At 47.5% G+C, this 25,059-nt stretch overlaps 4 protein-coding genes across 10 annotated transcripts in view; all 4 read right to left on the bottom strand.

The window, feature by feature from the left end:
• scap (SREBF chaperone) overlaps nt 1–8,444 on the bottom strand; it is a 32,755-nt gene extending 24,311 nt beyond the window's left edge. Inside the window, exons 1-2 of one of the 2 annotated variants that reach the window (XM_086153828.1) lie at nt 8,308–8,444; nt 911–1,111 (exon numbers count right to left, since the gene is read on the bottom strand). In XM_086153828.1, the coding sequence (XP_086009954.1) occupies nt 911–1,032 (122 nt within the window). In that variant the 5' untranslated portion in view covers nt 1,033–1,111; nt 8,308–8,444. Of the gene's footprint in view, nt 1–910; nt 1,112–3,555; nt 3,860–8,307 lie in introns of those variants that run through there. The other variant, XM_086153827.1, reaches the window with a different exon arrangement.
• Nucleotides 8,445–8,637: 193 nt separating this feature from the next.
• On the bottom strand, nt 8,638–12,905 carry elp6 (elongator acetyltransferase complex subunit 6). 3 transcript variants are annotated; one of them, XM_086154396.1, is made up of 8 exons: nt 12,811–12,905; nt 12,629–12,713; nt 12,458–12,536; nt 12,317–12,387; nt 11,870–11,994; nt 9,586–9,778; nt 9,354–9,500; nt 8,638–9,209 (listed from the first exon to the last, which is right to left on the bottom strand). In XM_086154396.1, exons 2-8 carry the CDS (start codon nt 12,680–12,682, stop codon nt 9,084–9,086), a joined length of 795 nt encoding a protein of 264 aa, XP_086010522.1. In that variant the 5' UTR covers nt 12,683–12,713; nt 12,811–12,905; the 3' UTR covers nt 8,638–9,083. The 3 variants fall into 3 exon arrangements, with proteins under 3 accessions (XP_086010522.1, XP_086010523.1, XP_086010524.1); XM_086154397.1 differs by having other exon boundaries at nt 12,839–12,903; XM_086154398.1 differs by having other exon boundaries at nt 12,845–12,868.
• A 1,083-nt stretch (nt 12,906–13,988) lies between these two features.
• Nucleotides 13,989–18,994, bottom strand: LOC147230436 (uncharacterized). Its single transcript, XM_086154394.1, has 2 exons — nt 18,957–18,994; nt 13,989–15,115 (listed from the first exon to the last, which is right to left on the bottom strand). Exons 1-2 carry the CDS (start codon nt 18,957–18,959, stop codon nt 14,753–14,755), a joined length of 366 nt encoding a protein of 121 aa, XP_086010520.1. The 5' UTR covers nt 18,960–18,994; the 3' UTR covers nt 13,989–14,752.
• Nucleotides 18,995–21,449: 2,455 nt separating this feature from the next.
• cspg5a (chondroitin sulfate proteoglycan 5a) overlaps nt 21,450–25,059 on the bottom strand; it is a 47,826-nt gene continuing 44,216 nt past the window's right edge. For 2 of the 4 annotated variants that reach the window (XM_086153834.1, XM_086153831.1), the window contains exon 5: nt 21,450–22,550. In XM_086153834.1, coding sequence (XP_086009960.1) covers nt 22,383–22,550 — 168 coding nt within the window. In that variant the 3' untranslated portion in view covers nt 21,450–22,382. The remainder of the gene's footprint in view (nt 22,551–25,059) is intronic. The other 2 variants (XM_086153832.1, XM_086153833.1) reach the window with 1 other exon arrangement.

Raw genomic sequence — 25,059 nt, 5'->3', positions numbered from 1 at the left:
ATATATATATATATAAATGAAATTTATCATGGAAGACATTGATATTTCTTTGTCTCTAAATTTCCGGAAATAAATAAATCTGTTGGTTTACAACAAACACGCCCACTCCTTTAAACAAAATCGAAAAAGTAGTACCAGAGGCAGATGAATGGAGACGTTGCAGTTACCGGGATGAAAATTGTGTCAAAATGCATGGATGTGGCTGCAAAGCACAGATCAAGTTAGTCTCCTGCTTCACACAAATATGATTTCCCTCGCAGACGTTCGCCGGTCAGTTGGACAGAACCCTCCCCGGCCTCACCTCCCACCCTGCAAGGTCACTGTACCTCCACAAAGGCCTCCTTTGTGCGCGAGCAACACCCCCTCCCCGCCGTGCAGATGGAGGGACGGGCCTCCCATTCTAGTTCTCACAGCCCCCCCACCCCCGACGCTCCGTCGCTCCTTCCTAACCTCCGCGCTGTCCACTTCCTTTCTTTCACTCCGCTCGGCTGGTGGCCGTACAGTCAACCCCCCCTTACCCCACCCCACCCGACCGTAAGGTGGAGTGAGGACAAGGCGTGGGGGGGGGTCGGAGTGGTTGCGTGACGTTTCACACAGTCCGTCTTACAATGCCTTCACAGTGGAAGCCCTGGGACAACTCTCCGACCTCTGACCCCTCCCTTTCAGCAGGAGTGCGTGTGTGCGATTGTGAAGTGGATGTTCATGTATCGTGTCGGCGGGGGGTCGGGACGGAGGAGCAGATGGCCGGCTCAGATGGTCCGACATGCTTTGCTCTCTCCAAACACCCGGAGCTCTCCCCGCCGGCCCTCAGCTCAAACTTTGACGCAAATAGAACCGCGTTAGTCGGCCTTTGCAAGCGGTTGAAAACTATCAGATCCCCCTCTCGCGTATCTGAAGTGGCGAGACGTACCAGCAGGTGAGGATGCTGGCGGAGGTGAAGAGAATGATGGGCACCGGGTAGGAGGCGCAGCGCAGCCCATGGCGGTAGAATGCCGCCGAAATCCTGTCCCTCAGCTGCTCGCGCAGCGTCATCCTGGCGGCTGGGGTCAACTCCCGGCCATTGGCGGGCGCCGGGCGGCCGAGGAGGGGGCGCCGCGGGGCATCCAGGGACCTGCGGCGGGAAGACGGGACATGAATCGGCGTCTTTACTCAAGGAAGTGAAGACACGCTGACTGAGACCTACTCGCTGAGACCGCGTTTGAAAAATGAACTGCGGACGGGTCCGCGCGGCTAAGATGCGGCTGTTTTCTCATTTGCCGTCCACGTAAACACACACACACACACACACACAAAAAAAACGTTAGGTTCCAAACACTTATCAAACTGCACATTGAGAGCCTGTCCTTGAGGTTCTTGACGGGCTGAAGCACAAGGCCGCTCTGTGCTGGACGGGTAAAGACACATACACACACCGTGTTGTTTTTACACGCATGCTGCTGACTGTGGGCAACATACGTGTGTGTGTATATGTGTGTTAAACACACCGCTCATTCACACACAGAGAACATGCATCTTTAACTGAGTGTCTCGCCACATTTTTTCCCACCCAGATAAACCTGGATGTGTTGGACGGTAGGTGGACTCGCCTCCGTCCCATTAACCTGATTAATAGGTGCATCCATTCACCGGCGTACCACCGTCACTAGAAGTATAAAAATAGAAAAGAAAAAAAAGGGATGAAATCAGTTCAAATAGGATTTTGTTTATGTTTATTTTGAAAGCAATATCAGCAAGCTGTGGCCAACGGTTAAAAAAAAAAACAAAAAAAAAAAAACAATTTCGAATCATTTGAGTTGTATAAATTTGGCTGGAGGTGAAGTGGTACAGTCCAGGGCTGGGGGGGTCTCAGCACTACATTTGGACCCATCAAGCAATGGACCAGTCCATTTGCGGCACGCCACCTCGTATCTGGAGGCAATCAACAGAACCGGCGGGTCTTGAATTATTCAAATCGATAAAGTATTTTTATCTTAGTTCACTGGTGTGAACATCTCCATGGCGACCCGCGAGCCAGGTTACGGCACATGTTTTATTTCCTAGAATACATAGGAACAGGAATATAATATTTTCTGGAAATCTGAGCAGTGAAACCACAATACTTCCAATCGACGTGACACCTTTGTTTCTCTCTCACAGAAAAAAAAAATAGTTCTTTTTGGAAAACAGTACAATTCCATCAAACATCTTCATTCATTGAGGTATACAGTTTGAAGATCACTTCCTGTTTGATACACGGTTCAAACTGAAACCAAATTGGCTCCTTCAGCCTCTTTATCGCCGCCGCCTGTTGACTTTCCTGCTCAATCTCAGTCTTTGCTTTTGCTGTTTATCCAGCGGGCTCCACCCCCTTTCTGTTTGCACACACACACACACACACACACACACAGAGCATCTCGACCCACTATCACATCACGCAGCCGTTCCTGCACCTGATCAGGACAACACAGGAGAATAAAAATAAAAAATAAAAGACAACTCTAGGCTCGCCCCTTGCAATGCTGCCATAGGCTTACTCTGCAGAGGGACATCCCATAATGCAGCTCTCGCCTTGATGACGCAGATCATCAAGCCGCGACGGGAACCTTGTATCTTCTCCCGAGTCCCAGGACGCACGTTTTGCAGTTTCTCCGAGGGCATCTCGCCAGGCGTCTGTCCATTGATATTTATTTTATGGCTATTAAAAGCTATTATTGTAGTATTTCAGCTATTAGCATGTAACCATTGGCACTACATGTATTATTTGTTCCTGTCTCTCACAACCCCCCCCTGTCTCCACCGCGTTTCCCATCCAAACTGGTTGAGGCAGAAGGCCGTCCCACATTGAGCTCTCATCTGTCCGAAGTTCCTCAACGGCTAAAAGGTAGGTCTTCCTCGTGCAAACTCTTGGGGGGGAATGTTGGGTTTCTGCAGATCGGACCTGATCTCAAGGATCACCGGACAACAGGAGTGGGATTGGGCGCCATATAAATAACATCTGACCTGACAATTTTTGTTCTTTTTGTCTGTGGGGGTTCTCGGTCATCCAGGAGAACCTTCTTGTCGAAATCTTCTTGTCAGAAGGTTGACAAGAAGATTTTGGAGATTTTGACAAGAATTTGTTCTTTTTGGTTACTCTGGTGCAAATTTTCACGGTGAAACTTAGATAGTCATTTGGCTTTTGAAGACATCGGGACTCAAACCCAATTCTTGGGGGGGGGGGGGGGGGGTTATTATTCTCCAACTTTTTTAAACGTAATTTTTTTGCTTGTTTGGAAGGTGCCCCCAATCAAAACACATACATCCCATATTGATGGCAGGAATGGATGTCGCTAAAGGAAGACCTTAAAACACACAAACACACACACCACTCCAGGATGAGCCCGAAATAGCTTTGCAAATTAGATCTAAAACATGGCCTCGACCAGTAATTGTCAACCACACATTGACCTGCAACGTGACAGACAAAATCAGGTTTTCAGAAAACACGGCTCCTCCAGCGACCCCCGACAACCGCCCCCCTCTCCGCCCACGGACAAAGCCTGCGCCGTGTAGTCGACCCGGTGTGGAAGGCGGTACCTGCTGAGTGCCGGCCAGGTCCTCGCTCTGCCTCCCGGACGCTCAGGTCCGTGGAAAGCGGTGGCTCTGCTCTTTTTCAGGCGCAGCGGCGCTTTACGCCCCGCGTGGTTCCCCCCGCCGGGCTGACACCAAGCATGGGTGCGCTCAGCGGCCTGCCCCCCCGGGGGTGCCGGAAACATCCCCCCCCCCAGGGAGGGAATCCGCCTCTGGAGTCTGTTGATCTGCTGATACAAGCAGGGCGGTGCCCGCCCAAGGGTCACCGGACTGAAGCCTCTCCGCGTCCGCACACACGAGGGAGGGTCTGGCGTTCAGCCCGGCCCCCTGCCCCCGGCCACCCCCGGCCCCCCGGACCCGCTTTCACTCGCCGACTCCATGTCTCCAGGTCAGCGGGCGCCGCGGGGCGCAGCGGCGAAGCCTGATTTGGCAGCAGCTCAGCAGCATCTCCGTCAGTGAACTAATCCGGGATTGAGCCGATCGGAAACTCTGCGAGCAGATTTCTGGCCCCGAGTACAACCCCCTCCCCCGTCCTAACCTCCGCCCCCACCGCCTCAGTTGGTGAATCCTGAGTGCAGACATGACCAAATACCAGAGGAGCGGAAAACACACCCGGCTCGGGCGGGAATCCGACAGCCTGGCCTGGAGTTTCATCGCATGTTCTCTGTAGCTCCACAATCTATTTCTTGCTGATTTAAAAGCAGTTTGGATGATTTTTTTTTATTTCAATTTTTGTCGGGAAAAAAAATGGGATTCACTTTTTGAGCTGATTTCAGGAAATGTTGCATAAACCTTTTGATTATTTGAGCTTGTTTTCCAGGTAATCCCATGATAGTGCATGATAAGCAATATGGATAATGAATTAGTGAGTAAATGGCACATTGCAAGATGTTTTAGCACGATTTTACCCAGAATTCATGTCGGCCACCAGGCAGCGCTAGTCACATGGCTAGCTGGGGGGATGTAAACATGGCTGGTTGAGAAAGTGATTGTGGCTAGTTGGCATAGCAACCTGATTGCAGGTGAGGTCCCAACCTCAGTCGCGTTCAATCGAACACGTTTTAAATTTTCAGCCCGCAAAATCGGTTAGTGTGAGCTAAACACCGACCTGAATGCTAGCGGCCATCGCCGACAGCCGATGAGGAAGCAGAATGCAGGGAGTGGTCAAAGACAAAAGGGAATTAGCGGGAATATCAAAAGAAAGACGGCAAGCAGCGAAGGGGGGAAGACGGCCGACGAAGCCAAACTGGACTACAGTAATGAAGTACAGGCAGGATGGCTGCAAAAGCAACAGCGATGGCCATGTTTGTCCTCCATGTCCGTTTACCCTCTAAACTGAGGCTCTTGTGATGCGTTCAGGTGTCTCCGGACAGTTTTTTTTTCCAGTACCAAACTATTTTTGGTATTTGAAATAAAACAAGCGGGACCTCGGGATGCTGTCGCGGTCCGGTGACATCATGGTTCTGGTTCACTGCTGGTTCAGGATGTGGACTCCAGCACCTTTGGCCGGAGGCCACCGATTGTTTTTGGAAATCCTTTGCTGTCCAGCCGGACCGAACAAGGGCAGCGGGGATGCAAAAATGGGAGAAATTTGCCGGAGCCGAACAACAAGATGTCTGTGTGACGACATGGACAGCGTTCCGGCGTCCGGACAAGTAGCGGTGTCAGCGGCCGGCCACGTGAGAGGCCAGCACACAGACAATCCGCTGGATGTTTCGCACAATGCTTCAAATTTCACCGGTAAATTTAGTGAGGCGGCCATTGTTGGACGGTTGGGGTTGATGAAATCATTGGAGGAATAATTCGAACTGCACGGCTCAGGTTTCCCTCCAGCAAGCAGCCTCTTCCTCCAGGGGAACCTTCTAGCTGTGCATTCGCACCACCAGTTAGGGACCACTTCAGAGACCGGGGTAACAAAAAACATTTGAGATGTGCACCTTAGAAACCCACTTTGGACTTTTTGGAAAACATGCAGATGTTCCTCTGTGAGCCCTGCAAACCACTCTGTGGCGCAGCAGGCCAGAAGAGCTTTGACCTCCTCATCTCGTGCTGCTTCTTTCCATTTTTTCGCGACAAAACAGCTGAGCAGTGACCGCCATAGTTTTTAAAAACAGCGCTCAGTGGCACGTATGTGGTAATGGGCCAATCAGCAAGCACCTTTGAGTACCGATGGAACTGTAAAAAGACCCCGCCTCGGAGTCTGAGCTAAGAAGATTCGAGGAACTGAAGTCCATGTTCCCTATTTCCTCTGCTGACCAAACACAGGAAGAAAACGGACTTGAAAATGTTAAAAAATGAAAGGTTCCGACCGTCAGAAAGGAGCTAATACCATCCGTCTCATGAGTTTGAAGCTGGTTTGACCCATCATGTCATCTGACCCCTGGTCTTTCAGTCCTGACAAAGAAACCTGCAGAAATCAGTGAACCCTAAATTGGTAACCATGGCGACAGCTGTGCAGCAAAACCCGCAAGCACTGCTTGTGTCTGATTCTTTTTCAAAGATTTTCCACTAAACAGCGGGAATCATATTTTCAACATGTGTATGGACGCAGAGGATACAAGGAAAAGTTCAAACAATCATCACAACTCCATTTGAGGATCAATTCTCCCTCATTTCTTGCTTAATTGAAAACAAAAAAAAAACTTCTTCTCAACATCTTAGCTCAGCTTTATTTAGCGTCGGTGGAGAACATCAGGTGGAAACCGCCTGTGCTTACCTCTTTTCAACGCCACAGAGAATGCCCACTTTGAAGGCGTCTCGAGGGCTCAGAGCTTCCAGACGCATGGTATCTCTGTGCCGACCCTCAGGGGCTGCGGTTGCATAATGTGGGGGCGCGTCGAGCTGATGAGCGCAGCCCGTTAGCTCTGCTGCGAACGACCCTGAGCTCGCTCCTGAAGTACGACCTTTTACAACCACCGCTGACGGCAAAAAGAGGGAAAAACGTCCTGTCAATCAGTAACGGCGCTGTATGAAGTAAGGAGGACCTCCTCTCTGTAGGACAGTTACTTTTTGGTGTGTGTGTGTGTGTGTGTGTGTGTGTGTGTGTGTGTGTGTAGATGAGTCTGACCGGTGACATTTTCCACAGCTGTGCCTTCTGGTTTGAAGTCATGATCACAAACTTATAAAAGTTTACAAAAGCCCTGCGTCTCCAAGCGTGCAGTGGAATCGGGAGTCTTCATACTTTGCAAGTGACCTCATGGCCCTAAAACTTGTGTTAAGGAACTACTTTCGATTGGAAAAAAATAATGTAATTTGTGGTTGCTAGATCGAAACTGACCCGCTGTCACATTTATACTTTCCCCCCCCAATAACTACTTAATCAACAAGCAGAATACAAAATTGTTGATGGTCTTATGCATGGTGAGGAAAAGATAGTAAGGATTAGGGCAACCTATCAATTGACACTTTCGGAGCCACGAAAAATTATGCGTATAAAGGTCAGAGGTCAGACAGCGAGAGATTGGAGAAACTGACAAGCTGCACAGCTTGTCATGCACAGCTGCTGCTTGGATCATTGCAAAATTCACACCAAACCAAAGGAGAAGAGGGCGAACACCTGCAGGGACAGTGAGGCAGATGCAACGCCGTTGCATCACGGGCTGCCAAGGACCAGCCGGCGACGATCTGCGGCTTCACGCCGTTGATGCATGCTTACAGCCCATCTTTGAGGGGACAAAACATTGGGGAAACCCGCAGAAAGCATTTCCCACACCGCTCTTTCATGTTCCATCTGAGGCAAGACCTCGAGCAATGTGCATTTCCTGGCTTTTACCAACAGATCACCACTCACGCTGCACACAATTCGCATGATTTCCCCCCATAAACACATACATATTTCTGCATTTTAACTTCTTTTAGAGCAGATGGAGACCGGGATGCAAACATCTCCCAACTGGGATGCAACTGTCAAGTGTCCCCGAACTACAGATGCTAAGGCTGGTCAAATGTACATCAGCAAAGTTACTTTCTAGGTCTCGATCCGTGTCTAGAACTATTCCCGCAAAACTCTTTTCAAGTTAATTTTAATATATGTACCAGAATTATGTAAATATGACACTGGTGTGGAAGTGAAGTGAGCATGAGTTTCAAAGGGGATGACTCCAGTGACGAAGCGACGAGGTTAGCCTAGCATTAGCGTGTCATTGTGAGGCTTAACGACCACTTAAAATGTCGCTGTAAAGTGAAATAAAATCGTCTTTCAGTAGAACAATATAACTTCTTTACACGTCCACGACTAAGTATTAACTGTGATGGAATTGTGTGAAACTACGTGTTTGTGAACGAATACTTTTTCGATATTGAGTAATACAGGCTTACACTGAGACATTTAGCACGGTGCTAACACCGCTAGCAACACGGAAAACACGATCACCGCACGAATTGGAACTCGATAAATCGGGCGATAATGTTACGGTGACTAGGACGTGGGTGTCGGTACTTTGTTGGGATGGATGAGGGGAACCTGCCCGGGGAGTGACGGCTGCAAAACCGTCACCTGTCGCCGGTAGCAATGCTCGTTGCTGGGTGTTCGTTAGCTTAGCAAAGAGGAAAACACGGCTCCGCCAAGGTCCCAAGGAACTGGATATGATTTGATTTTTAAACTACGACACTGATTTTGCGAGTCGCCCTGCACAGCTGTCATAACCCCGGTTATCGCACCCCAGCAGGGTCGATAAGATAACCCGCACGGCTCCACGCCTCCAGCCCCCGCAGCACGGGGAGCTAACACAGGCTAGCAGGCTAACGCTGCACGCTTACCTGGGCAAACTTCACCGAGCCCCGGCGGGGGGAGGTACGAGACGACGAGCGCTTGTTCCGGTCTACCCGCAACAACGGAATTCCCGAGTTTAATTCCCAGATTTCAAAGAAATCGTCTGGATATCCAAAGGCATTGCTCGGAATACGATGCTGTCACGCTGGGGTTGTGTTGTGACACCTCTCCACTTCGACCTCTCACCCGCTGCACCGCATGGAAAGACTACAAGCGCCCCCTTGTGGCAATTTTGTGTCATGAACGCTACTTCCTCAAACATCAACCGTGTATTTTTCTGAAAGAAAATACAAGCATGCTCAATAAATTTACCATTTTATTGATTTTTACAAATCAGTGAGCCATACAGATACCGCTTTACACAGGAAAAATGTCGATTAAGGCTGCCAATTATTTACAATAGCACATTTGTGAAGACCAGACAACCCTGAAAATGTGTTTGCTCTATGGAAAAAAACAAAAACAAAAAATGTGCAGCATTTAATCAGTCGCGTAATTCCCGGTAGTCTGCAGCCCGTACTCAATCCCATCCATCTGTGTCCACACTCTGAGCCCCGTTTTGCAGATTTACCGCTCACATCTGTTTTTAGCCGCTCAAATGAGTGATATTGCTCTTATTCAAACAGCCCGAACACAGCTTCTCCTTTTCCTCCACTAGTGTTGTTCAAAGTTCTCAAGGATGCTGTGCAAGCTGTGGCAGGCTGACAAACACTCCGGGCTGGATTCCGTCGGCCAGCAGGCGAAGGAGGACGAGGCGGTGGGACTAGAGGACAGCGCTGGACGTCCCAGGAGCGAAGAAGGAGGCACCTTTGTCTTGGACTTTGTACTGATAGAGTTGTTTGGGTGTGTGCGGGCCTCCTACCCGTCTCCTACTCCAACACACCTCCATCTGAGGACCCACAGAAGTGTATCAAGATGTTTCTTACTTACATTTCATCACGAGAATCAGGAAAATGACCCAGAAAAACTCACACAACTGCTTTAGAATTAGAAAGAAAGGTGAAGAAAAAGTGTCAATGAGAAGAACCTGCACCTGCCCATGGATGTCCCTGCAGTAGCCAGTGGGGAGACCCCGTACGTGCAGAGCGAGACTGCACAGGTGGCCGAGGCCCTTCAGCAGCCTCTCGGCGCCGTCCTCGTCCTCCTCACCGTCGCAGCGGAGCAGCATCACCACGTTTCCCTGCGGCGGCGAGATGACAAAACACGCCATGGCGACTTTCCGTTTCCCTTGACCGCTTGTGTGAACATGCGGATGTGGTCGGTACCTTCATCTGCGAGCAGACGGCGGCCCGGCAGTAGTGGCTGAAGTCCAGCACGGCGTCCGCCGCCACCCCTAGGCTCAGCATCACGCTGGCGTCGTCCACCAGCAACACCGGGGGGCCCCACCCCCCCGCCTCCCCGCTGCTGAGGCTGGACCAGACAAAGTCGTAGAGGCTGCGGAGGCCGGCGGCAGGATTCCTGGAGGATGAGGTGGGGAACATTCAAGCACTTTCAAGGCCTTCAGCAGCACATTTGTAAAGGTCATACCCAAACATTCCCCTGGTTGATATTGAAAGCAAGTGAAGTTCACTGATTATTTTTAAAAGTTTAAGTTTCCCGTCCACCTCTTTGGTGACTTTTTCTAATCTGAAGCAAATAAACTGACGGAATTCAACGTGTTTGCCACTTTCTCCACTTTCCGGCATGCAGAGACCTTGAGAGCTAAAATCCTCTTTTCTGATTCGATCCAGACACCTGGAAACACCCGCAACACTTCTCCTTAGCTTTCGACATCCTGCACCTCATATACTGGTGGAGAAGCTGATCGCTCGTTTCCATGTCAACCATCAACTCATCCAGTGCCTCATCAGTTTCCTCAGCGACAGATCACAGAGGGTGCTGGAGAACATCTTCTCTGACCCCCTCTTCACCCCCATCAGTTCACCACGAGCTTCGTCCTCTACACTGATGACTGCAGGTCCACACAACAAGACTGACACCTGGTGAAGTTCTCCTGTCCTTACTGGCGGGTCCTTAACTCCACCACCATCCAGCCCTCCAGGACTGAGTAAGACTGGTGGTGACCTTCTCCAGCACGCAGAGGCAGTCACCCATCATCCAGGGGGAACCACAAGAAACGGTGAAGGAATATAAATACCTGGGCACCGTCTTTGACACTGAGGTTCTCCTCCAAACACTGAGGAGATCCTCAGGAAATGTCGAGAGTATACTGACCTTCTCCTTCACCCGCTGGTTCTTCTTGACTACCCTTCAGGATAGGAACCTCCTGGAGCGCACCGACAAGATCTGCTCTAAAATCACCGGTCAACCCAACAGATCTCTCTCCCGCCTCCACGACCAATAAACCATGAGAACAGCTGAAAGAATCCTTTGGGATCCTGCAAACCCCCTGGAGCAGGGCAACCTTTGTCCCCGAAGATGTCCAACTCCTCCACTCCCAGCAGCTTTGAAGCCCCTTGCCACCCCTCCTTTCCCCCTAAGCACGGAGTCACTCGAGTTATATTTATCGTATAAATGCAGAGTGCATCGCACATAAATAGTTTTTCGTCTGCCTTTTGTACATGTGTGCAATGCGCTGCATTTATACAATAAATATCACTCCAGGTCAAATAAAAGCAATGTAAAAATAAAGTGAAGTAAACTCCAACATCTGTGAATAAACTGTAAAACTGTGTAAACGGCTGTACATGTGTAGTTAGTCTCCTGCCCTTTGTACTAATCCGGAGGTGGAGAAGGTGGAAGAGAACAGAGGGATGGAGGATGAGGGGGAAGAGGAGAGGTTAGAGAAGAAAGGAGGGATGGAGGAGGGAGGGAGGGTTTTTGAGGACAGAGGAGATGAAGGCTCTCCGAGGGAACGAGGAGGAGTCATCTGTGGAGGTGGAGAAGGTAGAGGAGAAAGGAAGGAAAAATAAAGAAAGGATGGTTCAGGTGGGTGGAGATGGGAGGAAAATGGAAGGAGGGATGGGTGAGAAGGAACATCAGAATTTGAAGGAGGAGAAGGTTTGGGACGTCCAGGGTAGGAGGAGGAGCAGAAAGGTAGAGGACAACCGCAGAGGGGAAGGTGGAGGAGGTGAAGAAGACATGCGAAGAGGAGGGACGCCTGTGGAAAGAGTGATGGAAGTCAGTGAGAAGGACAGAGGGAGGGAACTGAGGAGCATCTGTGAGGAAGGAGAACCTTTAGAGAACTTTGAGGAAGAGATGGAAGATCAGGGAACATTTGAGGGGATTAACTGGGAGAGGAGAGGAGGAAGAGGAGGAGGAGGAGGAATAGTTATTATCCTGCCCTCTGTATACATATACAGTTATTTATAGATATACAGCCATTTGTACACATGACACACAGATATTGGATGGTACTTCACTTTAGCTTTACATTTTCTTGCACACTTATTTTTATTTTACCTTTTATTTTATACATTCATAGATGTTGTATCTGCTCTATGTTGCTATGCTACCCCATGTGCCCTCCAATTGCTCCTCAGGGACAAATAAAGTTTGTCTGGTTCTGATTCTATAGAAACAGGCGGAATGTTATGTTTGATATGTTACCGCAGGAAGTCCATGGCACCACTTCCAGTTTTGCCATCTTGAGGGTTCAAAACAGACAGGGACTCGTGCAGACCTTCCAGAAAAATCAGCTGACCTTTATCCTTCGCCTGTGTGAGGCTCACACCCTGAGAAGACACACACGCACATTGTTTGAGTTGATTCCCTGCCCGCTTCTTGCTTTCCTACTAAGGGACCGGGTTCCTGCTAATATTTGTGATGATGCTCATTACATCAATTCATTTGTCAAAAATGAAGACGCTTGATATTGAATTTTCTGAGTAAAACATGTGCAAAAAGTGACCAAAATAAACACATAGACATGTAAAATATGTTTTACATGCTTTCAGTATGTCAAAAATCCCCCAGTGAGACAGTGCAACATCTAAAGATGCATCAGTAGATACACAGCATTTTATTCCTGCATGCAAATAAGCAGGAGGGACCTACCAGTCTCTGGCTGACGGCGTTGTAGTGGCTGAAGGACTGGACAAGGCCCAGAAAGCAAACCCTGCAGCGGGCTGAGGGGGGCGGACACAGCGGGGGTCAGATGCCGGTCCTGGGACTTCATCTCCGAGCGGAGCATCTTACCTCGGAGGTAGAAGGACAGGAAGTGGTGAACCAGGAACGAAGCGTCACTCTGTCTGTCCGAAAGCAGCACAAACTCTCCCTAACGAGCACAACACCAGAATAAACAGAGTTTGAAGTGTTTAATAACACAACAAAAGTGATATCTTACGGCGTTTTTCAGACGTTGCTTACCGTCGGGAAACTTTCAGGAGTGATGCTCAGGATGGTGTTGATGGTCGTAGACATGGCAGCCGATGCTAAAGCTAACTCGTCCACACTACAAACAGCACAAATTCAGCGGATACAAGAATGGGAAACATAAATACACATAAAACAGCACAACCAGACCCTCGTAAAATGTTTTTAAAACATACAGAATTATATATGGACGTCAGAAGTTACATTTACAGTCTTTTAATGACGTTTCTTTCTGCCAACTACCGGGCTAACAGCGCGAGTGATAACAAAGCTAGCTAGAAATAAAACCGAGGTCTCACTTCGGATCGAAAATCTCATCCTTCCAAGCGGCTACTTCTGTGTCAAATCTACCGATTAGTTATTGAACTTTCAATCTTTGCGCTTGAAAAATATTTTAAATTACGTTTATGAGAAAATTTATATCGGTCCAATCAGCGTTGATTTGGATATTTTGGATAATTAAACTCATGATAGAGTAAGCACTCGGGCATAGTAGGCGAACAGACGAGCTTTGTCCGTTTACTTCTTCGTTGGTTTTGGCTGTTAAGAAGAAGACGCTTCTCCCTGCTGGTGAAACAAAAATTTAAAAAACAAAAAATACTTTTCATGATAATCTCATATTTTGAGAAAGGATTTTTGAGTTTTCTTAAGATGTAAGCCATAATCGGCAATACTAAAATAACAAAAGGCTTGCAATATTTCAGTGGATTTGTAATGAATCCAGAATGTATGACATTTTTGTTTTTGTAATTGCATTACAGAAGATGAAGAACTTTATCACAATGTTATAATTTTCTGAGACAGTCTTGTAAATGCAGAGGGTTGCATCAGGAAGGACATCCGGCGTAAAACTTTTGCCAAAACCAAACACGCGAATCAAACCTAATAATCTCGTACCGATCGATGCCCAGGTTGGCAACGACCGCCATTGGTACCGATGACCTACAGGGTACCGGTGGAACCCGGGATACTGTGGGTCAAAGAAGGAGAGGAGGAAGGCGTGTTCGGAAGCAGAGAGAGAAGAGGAAAGGCAAGAGTCTTGGACTGAGAGCAGGGACTTGGAATATCAGGACTATGACAGGAAAAGGTAGAGAGTTGGTCGACATGATGCAGAGAAGGAAGGTGGATGTACTGTGTGTCCAGGAGACCAGCTGGAGAGGTAGTAAGGCTAGAAGCTTTGGAGCAGGTTTTAAGTTCACGGTACTATCGTGATACAGCACATGTTAGATGTTTTGGAGAGAAGGTGCGAGAGAGGAGGATACAGAGAATGGGGTTAGATGGAGAGGGTTGATTCGCTGTGGCGACCCCTGAAGGGAAAAGCCAAAAGGAGGAGAAGAAGACGACAGAATTAAGGGGTTGATTTTTTTTTTAATGTTGTCAAAAGAGTCTTGAAACATATGCCATAAGAAAGAGCTCGCCTGAATATCGGCATTAAACATGAATCACAAATAACCACTCAAAAAAAATAAATGCAAAAATGGCCGTCTTGTTATTGTATGAATGAGGGTTTAAATCATGAACTTTTATTTCTGTCCAAATGCACTGAATCAGATATCTCATTTCCTCCACTGAAAGCAGATGGCGAAGGTTTTTTTTTTCTTGCAGCACTGACTTTCCTGAGAATAAATCATCTACTTTTTGATGATTTGCTTTTTTGCCAGATATCACAGTTTCGTTTTCTAGTTTTCCTGTGAAGTCCAATCGCAGAATGTCTTGCGGTTGTTTCATAGCCAAAACAAATAGCGTCGCTTAATTCTAACAGGAAAAAGCATTTCCACACACTCTGTCTTCAAACGTCATCCCTTTTACATCCGACCAACTGCGAAAATCAAGCATAATTGGGAGTTCCAGGGGTAGGCGACGTTCTGAGCCAGCAGGTGGCGCTGCTCTACCTCCCCACCACCAAACCACAGGATGGTCCGTCCGTCCAGGTTCACAATAATATAATCGCACATTTGCTCCGAGAATGTCAACGTACCTAGAGAGAGAAGTAAGTGCCGTGGTTCCTTCGTCCGACTGTTCGTTTACTATTCGACTCTCACATGGCATTCGTGTTCTGTCCTTCGAATTGGAAAAAACGAACTTCCCTGTGATTTCCCTTGAGTGTTGCAGGGGGAGTCAGGGACAGGAGGGGTTGTTCTTGGTGTGGCGTTGTCGGGGTTGCGGCGTCCACGGCCTCGATGCGTAAAGCTCGCCGAGGGTGGAGGTGGGTTGCGAGGCGGGGCTGCAGATGGTGCACGGTGGTGGGCGCGGGTCGTCCTTCCAGCGCAGGACGTGGCCCCGGCGCCCGGGGGGCCGGGAGGGCCCAGGAGGCCAGGAGGGCCTGGTGGACCGTGGGGCGCCGTTTGCAGTCCTGGCTCGTAGCCTCCTGGGGGGCGAAGGATTGGGTTTTGGTAGCCGGTAGAGGAAGACGTCGTACTCGGCGATGGGGCCTCTGGACTTGGGCTTCCCGGCGAGGTGGAGCTCCAGGTTGATGGTCACCTGATTGCACAGGGGCACGCAGATTAGAGACATGCAAAGCAGACACACACACACACACACACACGCACACAAGTGCACGCATGCCTTACTTGAATTCCTTCTTTCCTTCTCTAATCACGATCCCGGTCAAGCAGCTCTGCTGAACAGCAGCATCCTCTGCTGGTACAAGCTAAAAATTACACCAGGTTTTTGGGGTAAGATGGCGCGAGTCATTGCCGTGGTGACATATTTTGACTAAGCGACCCACGATGAGGGGATGGAACTGCCCTGCAGCACCTGAACGCAGCACAATGAGCTGACTCGTGAAGGGAGGAGCAAACAAAATGGACGCAGCGTCGAGATGGCATCACAACTGAGAAGTTGAGATGAGAGCACGGCATGAACATAAGCTGTAGAGTCTATTTTTGTTTGGCCGAAAATTATGAGTCGCAATGTGTGCTGCAAAACGGCTGCCCGAGGGTTACCATGGCAACCACGGTACCGCAAAATGGTTAAACATTCACTAATCCTTCCGCTCGAGTTTCTTGAAAGAATGCAGTCGCCCAAAAGTTCCAGCATCCCTTGAGCAGGCGGAGGGGGGCGGGGGGGGGGGGGGGGGGCACAGCCCTGACTTATATGTGTGTGTGTGTATGTGTGTGTGTGTGTGTGTGTGTGTGTGTGTGTGTGTGTGTGTGTGTGTGCGTGTGTGTGTGTGTGTGTGTTTGAGACGGGGAGATTCAATAAACATTCAAAACTAGCTTCGATGTTTGGTTTCCTCCCAGAACACTCAGCTGCCTCCGTTGCCCTTAGCAACCAGCTTCAGACACACACACACACACACACACACACACACACACACACATGCACGTGCACACACACATACGCTGCCTGGTCACTTCAGAGCCCTGGGGTCAGACATCAACCAAGAAGAAGGAGACAAGGGAGAAGAAAAGGAAGAGGAAAAAGAAAACAAAGAAGAAGAGGAGAAGAGAAAAGGAAGGAGGAAGAAGAAGAGGGAGAGAAAGAGCAGGATGAGGATGAAGAGGAAAGAGAAAAAGAAGAGGTTCAGCAAGAGGAAGATGAAGATGAAGAGGAAAGGAAGATGGAGGGGAAAAAGAGGAAGAAGAAGGTAAGGACAAAGAAGAAAAGGAAGAGGAGGAAGAGGAAGAAGTGAAGCAAGGTGCAGAGGAGGAATAGGAGGCCGTATTCGTGTCAGAGAAGGAACTGAAGGTTCTGATTGGCCGCTTTCCTCAGGGCCTCATTAGCAAACCCATACACACTTTTCAATGCGCGTGCATGCACGTGAGCATGCTTGAGTGTGTGTGTGTGTGTGTGTGTGTGTGTGTGTGTGCATATTTTAAATCAGCATTTTCCACCATGTGCGTGTCAGATTAAGTCTGTGTGTGTAGGTGTGTGTGTCAACAAATCTGTGTTCATCCATGCCAGAGCTTTTGCATATATGTACATGCATGATTTGAGATTGAGTGTGTGTGTGTGTGTGTGTGTGTGTGTGTGTGTGTGTGTGTGTGCACGGCTGTGCACCTTGCACCCGCCTCCCTCTCCCATCAACCAATCACAGAGGCCTCTGCCGGATCCAGGCAGCATCATTCCACCACATCAACGACCAATGGAGAGCAGCCACGGCTGCACCAATAACAGAGGAGAGAGGGAGAGAGGGAGGGAGGGAGAGAGAAGGAGGAGAGAGAGAGAGAAGGAGGAGAGAGAGAGAGGGAGAGGAAAGAGGAGAACATCTTGACATGCCATCACCTTCTTCCCCCCTTTCCTCCGTCTCCTCCTGATGCCTGTTGCCAACGGTAACGCCTTGCTTTTAACGCCGTCTTTTAAAATATGTATCTTTATAAATCTAGAAACCCAGCAGAAGAAAAGCGACGAGCGCAGCTGTGGTTCCTGCAAAGTTCAAATCCATTTCCTTTTAACTGGGCAGCCAATCACAGCTGACCATTCAGCAGGGGGCGGGGCTTAAACAGGTTGAGTCAGCTGTCAATCATACAGACACGTCCAACCACACCCTCACACACACCGGAGGAAGATGGAGAACCAGGGAGATCCATGGAGGAGAAATTGGAGAAAACACATGCTGGAGAACGTGGAGAGAACCAGGGTAGGAGAACATGCAGAAGAACCTAGGCAGGAGAACCTTGAGAATCAGGAAACTATCAGGAAATGGCGCTCCCTTCAGACCAAACTCACTGCTCAAGGCAACGGGAGGGAGTTGAAAAACAAAAAGAATTAGTTTTTTGCTGACGGAACCCTGCGGTTTCTGTCAAACTGCAGTCGCACATAAATAGAAACAAACATCGGACGTGATGTGGTTTTGTGTGTGTGTGTGACAACTGTAAGTGACAGCTGCGGCGGAGGGGATTAGGGTCGCCCAAAGAGACGTCCCATCTCATGTGGAGCCCAGAGCAGCTTTATGGCCAAACGACAACTTGTGTGTATGTAAAGTAAAAAAGCATTGTTCTTTATATCATTTATCATTTATTTTTAAACTTTCTATTTTTTAAATCTCACAATAAGTTATTTTAAAACTACCTGCCTCTGCTGAGTGACTGTGTCGAAACATGTAGAAACAAAATGTTTTAACATTTTACGCCTTCAAGTGTTTTTTATTATTTTACTTAATAATATTGTAAAATCATAATCTATATTTTTTCAATTTATATATTTTCAACTTTTTTTAATTTTTCAATAAATTATTTTAGAAGTACATGTCTCTGAGTGCCTGTGCCATGATATCAGTCAAATTCAAAAGTTTTATAAATAAATTTTGTGGCTGAGGATACAGTTCACCTCCTGTCTGGGGGTTTGGTGGGGGACAAATTGTAGAAACAAAATGTTTTAACATCTTACATCTGTTTGTTTTTTTTATACATTTTACTTAATAATATCGTGATGATATTTTTTTTATTGTTTTTATCATGTTAAATTATTTTTCTAATTTTTTAAATTTTAGAATAAACAGTCACTCTGCTGAGTGACTGTGGCATTTCAGTCAAAACAAAGAGTTTTAAAATTAAATCTCAGTGGCCGAGGTTGCGATTCACCCTGTGTCTGGGGGGCGGGGGGGCAAGGGAATGAAAGCGAGGCTGAGGAGTGAGTAGGAGGTAAACGTGCACGTAGCGCCCGTCCGCGACGACGACTCCCCCACCCCCCTTTCCACCCACCGCCATCCCGCTTTACTGTCTTTGTTGGTAACATCATGCCCACTTGTTGCCATGGCGCCTGCTGGCACTTCTGGCTTTGCTGGTTTCACTTCAGAAGGCCCTCCTTGACTCTGCAAGTGTGTGTGTGTGTGTGTGTGCAGTCATGTGCTATTTGCATGTGCCAGCGTCTAACTATGTGTGTGTATGTGTGAGGCTGACGGGAATAACGGCGATAATCGCTGTTGCTGCCGGTCCAAAGTCTTTTCTTCTTCCTTATTGGGGCTCAAACTCTCTCCGAACCCCTCGGTCTTTGTTTATCTGAAGAAAGAGAAGGGCACCTAGACCCCACCATCACCCCCAAACCCACCCCCACCCCCTCCCTGGGAAGGATCCCCCAACAATAACGTGTTTAACCCGTTGCCTTCAGTGATCCAAAGAGAAGTCCGACAAAAGGGCTGCTGGCCTCATCTGAGGCTCATTCAGGGCCGTTCATCACACGGATGAAAGTGTGTGTGTGTGTGTGTGTGTGTGTGTTCGCCTGCTGTTTCCACCATTGTGGGAACCTCTCAGGGTTTAAAACTCAGTGTGAAATTGAAAATGGAGCCATTTGGCGTAGAGAAAAAGTTTTCTAAATAAATAAAATAAATTCCATCTTTCTACATCCCCTGGCCGCATTCTTTACGATTCCCAAAACTCACCATTAACTTTTTAATTTTTCCGTGAAATGACAACCGCCAGATTGCGTTCGGTGATGTTGGCCTTGATTTTCAAGATGGCCATCTTCCGATCCGCCGACAGTTTCTGCACAATTCTTTAAAACAGCCAAACAGATGGTGCGAAGGATACCAGTCCAGCAGAAAGGTGGCGCACTAATCATGCTAGCACGAATCGAAGGATGTAAAACGAAACACTGGTTTTGTGCTGAAAACGCAATTATATTTCTAGGGACGGTGCTCGCATCCTAGGCGGCCCCAAAATAAATGGGAGCGTGTCTAAGGAGCTAGCATTAGTCACACAATGCTAATCACGGCACAAAAGTGATGCTATCGTTAGAAGCTAGTCCAATGTGAAGAATACGAGCAGCCACCAGGCGTTGCAGCACATGAAGGTGTTTTGGAAAAAAGCTAACTGTTTACTAGCCAGGAGCCGGAGCTTGTTGGACCGCAAGTTCAACAAACCCAACTCCAGTCTCCACTCGAATCTCTGCTCCGCCACCATTCCAGCCTCTTTCTTTTCCTTAATGGCTTTCAATGCACTTTACCCATGAGCCCCTCGCACAAGTGTGTGTGTGTGTGTGTGTGTGTGTGTGTGTGTGTGTGTGTGTGAGCGAGAGCGCGTGGGAGGGAGCGTGTGAAACTGACAGATGCTTTGTGAATGTGTGAATGTAAGCGTGCGTGTCTGCGCACCATTATATCCCTGGTGCAGCAACCTGAATTGAACAAAAAGTGCTGGAGGTGTATGTGTGTGTGTGTGTGTGTGTGTGGGAGGCGAGCGATGCAGTGAATATCTGACAGTAGTTTCTCGACGTACGGGTACATCGGACAAAGTGGCCTGTAGAATCCCTGATGGCAGAGTTTAACAGGGTTTGAAAAGTACAGTAGCAAAAGAGAACACACACACACACCCACACACACATTTCACCTCGTCGGTTTTCTTTGGATTATTATTCAGACATAATACCCTATTCATTTTCTAGAGGGACACCCATTAATGTTGCGATATTAAGAAGAAAGGTACGGTAATATGCTAAGCACTCAGTGCTGTGTGTGAAGAGTGAAACTGAATTCTTTTCAAAATCTTCCTGTCAACAAAGTGTGTCTTGTATGTGAAGTGTGTGTATGTCTATGATGTGTGTTATACAGTCAAACTGGACTTTTAATTTTTGTATTGTCTTCAATCAACAATGCAAATTATACCAGGGAAAAATGCTGAGATAAAAATGCTAAGCTATGATGTTGATAGTCATATGTAATTTGGGGGGATATATTTGGATGTGTGTGTGTGTGTGTGTGTGTGCGTGTGTGTGTGTGTGTGTGTCATTGGACTATTTCCTGTCAGAGATGATTCCAGATGTTCCTCAGCCCAAAACTTGGTCCAATGTTCAACCTGGGCAACAGTGATAAAAACCCAACTATTACACTCGTATCCCGTCGCTCGGCAACATACTGATCATAAACCTGGTCTCTATGGCAACATAAACTTACTTCACTGTTTAAGATGGGAATCTAGAGTGTGTGTGTGTGCGCATTAAACTGCGCGACACACCTTTTCTGTCACCTTGTTGTGATGCTAAGCAAGCAAGCATTAGTTAGCACGTAACCCATGAGAACTAGCATGGCAGTTTGTTGTCTGACCATGCTGCACACTGGCCCCTCAAGCAGGGGTGGGAAATTATTTTCCACATTTCTTATTTAATTTTTATTTGCGGGCCAACAAAGTATCATGTAAATTGAACAAAATGAAAATTCCAATTTAAATATTGCAATAAGAATATATAATACAATATAACATAATATAATATAATATAATATGATGTAATATAGTATATATATATATATATATGTATATATATATATATATATATTTTTTTTTTTTTTTTTGCCATTTTATTTCAACTTTATTTCAACCATTTATGATCATATGTACCAACATTATTTTATATGTAATCATCTATACAAAATTTAAAAAAAGGAAAAAATAAGAAGTTTCTAAATTCAATATTAATTGAAAATACTTGAAAATAGTTTGGCGGGCCAGATAAAAAAGCAAAATGGGCCGGATGTGGCCAACAGAAAGCTCTGGATATAATCCTACACACACACACACACACACACCCTGGGGGTTTCTGTATCTTGCTCAAGGGCACTTGGGCACAAAAAAGACAAGCTGGGAATTGAACCACCAAACCCCCATGGCAACAGGTTAAATACTGACATCTCAATGTGTTTCAATCACTCTATGTGTGTGTGTGTGTGTGTGTGTAAAAGCAGGTCAGCCAGTTTCTCAGATCTCAGATGCTGGATGCAAGGATCTCAGATGCTACGTTCAAAGCCATGCAGAGCGTCAGGATTTTGAGGACAGGGGAAAAAAGGATGTGTGTGTGCGTGTGTGTGTGTGTGTCTGTGTGTGAGTGTGAATTTTTAGGGGGTGGGATGAAGCGACGGAAGAGGAAAAGACAAGATTCAAAGACGTCATGTTAAAAAGGTTTTATTTCAACAACTGTCTGAATCTGGTTTGTTTATTCTCTGTTGGAAATCCCAAAAAAGTACAAATAAAAAAAACAAACAAAAAAAAACAAACAAAAAAAGTACATCAAAGGATTAGAAATCACATCAATGAAAACCAAGACACGTCGTGTTGCTTCAGCTGAAATCAATCCGAGCAAATTGTTTTCCAATATTTATACATACTCACTGGATTAGTCAGACAAACACCGAAACCTCTCAGTAGCTTTTTTTTCCTTTTTTTCCTTTTTTTTTTTTTTTTTTTACAAGGACGTTTTACGCACTTTTTTTTTTTTAAACTTCTGTAAGATTTTCTCTTTCTTTTTTTCTTTCTTTTTTTTTTTTTTTTTTTACAAAATACACCGATGCAGGCAGGGCAGGACGGGCGGGGGGGGGGGTATACATAGACACATGTTTGTGTTTTAATTTTTTCAACTTTTCACCGTGTGTGTGTGCATGTGTGTGTGTGTGTGTGTAGGGAAGAGATAAAGGGGGAGTTGAGTGGCGGGCAACAAAGGGGGCAGGGCTGCGAAACAAGGGGCGTGGCGTGGATGTCGGGGGTTTTTTTGTTTTCATGGGGCAAAGTAGGAGCGGGGGGGAGGTCGTTGCGGCGGCGGCGGCAGTGGTGGACAGTGGCGTGAGTTACTGGCGGTGGCCCCGAGCCGCTCAGTGGCAGTGTTGCCGTGTCGGAGACAGTTGCAGACTGGATTGGTTGGCTGGTTACGGCGGCGGGCTGGCTGGTCGGTCGCACTCGGCAACAAGTGACAAACATGGAAGGGTCAATAGGGGAATAATAACGGGAGAGGGGGGGGTTGTTGCCTGGGCGCTTGGTTGTCATGTTGTCGGGGCTGGCCGTGGTAGTTGTTGTTGTTGTTGTCGTTTGTTTTTGCGGTGTCGAGCTCACATCATGTTGTTCTGCAGTGAGTTTACCTCGGAGGAGTTCTCCTCGCCCAGCAGCTTGTGGTTCTCGTGTTTGGGGGTCAGAGAGTTGTGGATGTTGAGGGAGTCGTCCTCCTTGGGCGGGGCCTTCACCGGGTCCTCCAGCTTGTTCTGGGAGTTGGGATCATCCTGGTCGGGGTTCGGGGTTTGGGGGGGGAAGGGAGAGGAGAGTTAGCATCTGGGAAACGGGTCACGGTGATGCTCAAAAAGCAACGCGCAAACAGATAGTCTGTAAAAACCTTTGGGTTTGGTTTTTTTTTCCCAATTTTTTTTAAAGCCCCTGAACGGCTCATGTTTAGTCTCTGTTGTGAACGTCGGTCTTGTGACCGCTTCCACATTGAAAAACGTAAAAACACGTCCGTCTGCAGGAAACAACTGAAAAAGGCTGTAATTTATATGCCGGTCCTGGAGGTGGCGATGTAACACTGCCACAGAAATGCACCTGAAAACACAGGGGGAAGACGTTGCTGCTGCTAGCTAAAGCAAAGGTAGGGATGTGGCATTTTGAGATTCCAGGACCCATTTTCCAAAAAAGCGGCGTGCTCGGGCTCCCGAAACAACATTATCGTGGCAATGAAACAAAGTCGGGTTCATAGTCAGGCTTAACAAATCCCAGATTATCTCCCGCACGGCGGTGTGCTTGCACATCGCGCCTTCGCGGTCCCCCAGTCTTAAACGCCGAATTTTTTGCAAGTTATAGCTGAATATGTCCTCGGGGTCGCCGTGGAAACGGTCCAAAGCCCAGATTAAACCCCCTATTGTGCGCTTTTAAAGCTTTTGCTTTGGTTGCGTCTTTCCTGCTCGAACCCTCGTCGGACCACGATGGCTACTAGTTTTTTTGGTCCTAAACATTGCTAAATAGGCTAAAAACATAAAATGAGATGGGGGTGGGGGGACACAGAGGTCGGCTGTATGAACCATAATTCCCCCCCCTCCCCACACTGTAATCCCATTCAGGCAATCCACATGCAGGTCCACATGCACGTTTCTCACCCCCCCCACCATCTGATGGCTCATACAGAACACCTCCCACCCCCATGAATACCCCCCCAACACACACACACACACACACACCGGGGAGGGGGGGATCACGGCTGACGACCTGAGGGTACCACCGTCACACACACACCCAGACAGTTTCTGCTGCAAGAAAAAAAAAAGATGAAATAAAATAATGTGGTTTAAAAGGTTTTGTTAAACTGATGTTTAATTTGTTAAATTTAGTTGGGGGGGAGGAGGGGTATATGTGTGGTGTGTGTAGTGGTGGGCTAACGCAACTTATTTTTCCGTGCATTTATCCCCATTAGAAGTAAATGGCATCATCGACCCTGTTGCACACACACACACACACACACACACACACACACACACACACACACACACACACACACCCTGGGGGATGGGGAGCACTTACAAATAGGCCCTAATTGAATGTTTGCATTTTAGTTGAATGGCACTTGGAGAAAGGAAGAGCATTTACCCGCTGGCCGCCGGCCTAGATAGTAACTTCGGGCAGGACGTGCGGATACGTCACTTCCATGGTAACGGGGAACGGGCCCTCTGTCCTCCCGTCAGCGTGAAACTGGAAAATGTTGGGGTTTTTTTTTTTGGGTTTGTTTTTTTTTTTTTTTTTTTTGGTTGTTGTTGTTTACTTGCGGGGTTTCATAGCGGTGTATGGTTAGCGGAGGGGTGGGGGTGCGGGAGGAGGGGAAAGGGGGGGGGGCAACAGAGTCACGAGGATGTTTAGAGCGGGCGTCGTTTCTCGGGAACAGAGATAAAAGGGGTTCTGATGGCGATGGCGATGGTGACGATGATGGTGACGATGAAGGCGCACTTCGGCTTCGGCCGACACGTTCTCCATTAGTGATTCAGGAGTTTAATTGATTTGGCCGAGCTAATAACTCGATTTGCTCACCAACGACTTTTCCATCTCTTAACAGACAAGTCGGGGCTCCAGGCTAGCTAGCAAGCTGGCGGCGCATCCGACTTTTTAAACGGCACGTCACAGACAGCGGCGGCCATGTCGGCGGGCTGACTGAGATTTCGTCTCGTATCGCAAAGCAAACTAAACATCGAGCAACAGCTTGGAAACCTTTTGTGATGCACTCGTAAGTCAATGTTTTGCTGTTTCGGATTATTTTTAGGTCTTGTCTTCGGTTTTTCGAGCGACTTTTCGGGCCGGTTTAAGCATGTGCTGTGAAGAACCTGAACATTTTTCGGTCGCTTTGCAACTAGCTCACAACTGAAGAGCACTGAATGACAGAAATATATTCTTTGTATTTGTTTACAACAACAAATACTCAAAGAACGGTGGAGAACTTGGAGCTGTATGAGTTGCATTGTTCCTCAGGGCTGCGCTTGAGGCCCCATGCTATTTTGCGTTTACATGGCAAGACTGGGAAATGTCAACGGAAAGAGTGAAGCTATCGTCACTCCAGTTTTAGGCTACAAGTTAGCTCGAACTTCTGTTTTCATAGTAACACTCACATAACCAGCTTTACTGCTTAATATCTCATGAAATAATGGGCAAAGAGTAAAAGATCAGTTATTCATCAAGAATGGCAAGTACTTTGGCCAAATTTCACTCGAATTTCTTTGTTTCTGCTTTGTTTGGTTCAGCCGGGTTCAACCGACTGTT

This window comes from Fistularia commersonii, chromosome 10, assembly GCF_037954325.1.
Source record: "Fistularia commersonii isolate RoL2024-O1a breed Wild chromosome 10, RoL_Fcom_v1.0, whole genome shotgun sequence".
Taxonomy (NCBI): Eukaryota; Metazoa; Chordata; class Actinopteri; order Syngnathiformes; family Fistulariidae; genus Fistularia; species Fistularia commersonii.
The sequence above is the reverse complement of the archived record's forward strand: the minus strand, read 5'-3'. Positions and strand labels throughout refer to the sequence as shown.

Coding starts and splice junctions, on each gene's coding strand:
- elp6 (XM_086154396.1), bottom strand. CDS start 12,682: ATGTCTACGACCATCAACACCATCCTGAGCATCACTCCTGAAAGTTTC. Junction 11,995..12,316: donor ACGCCGTCAGCCAGAGACTG/GTAGGTCCCTCC, acceptor GTGTCTTCTCAG/GGTGTGAGCCTCACACAGGC. Junction 9,779..11,869: donor GGTGCCATGGACTTCCTGCG/GTAACATATCAA, acceptor CTCATCCTCCAG/GAATCCTGCCGCCGGCCTCC.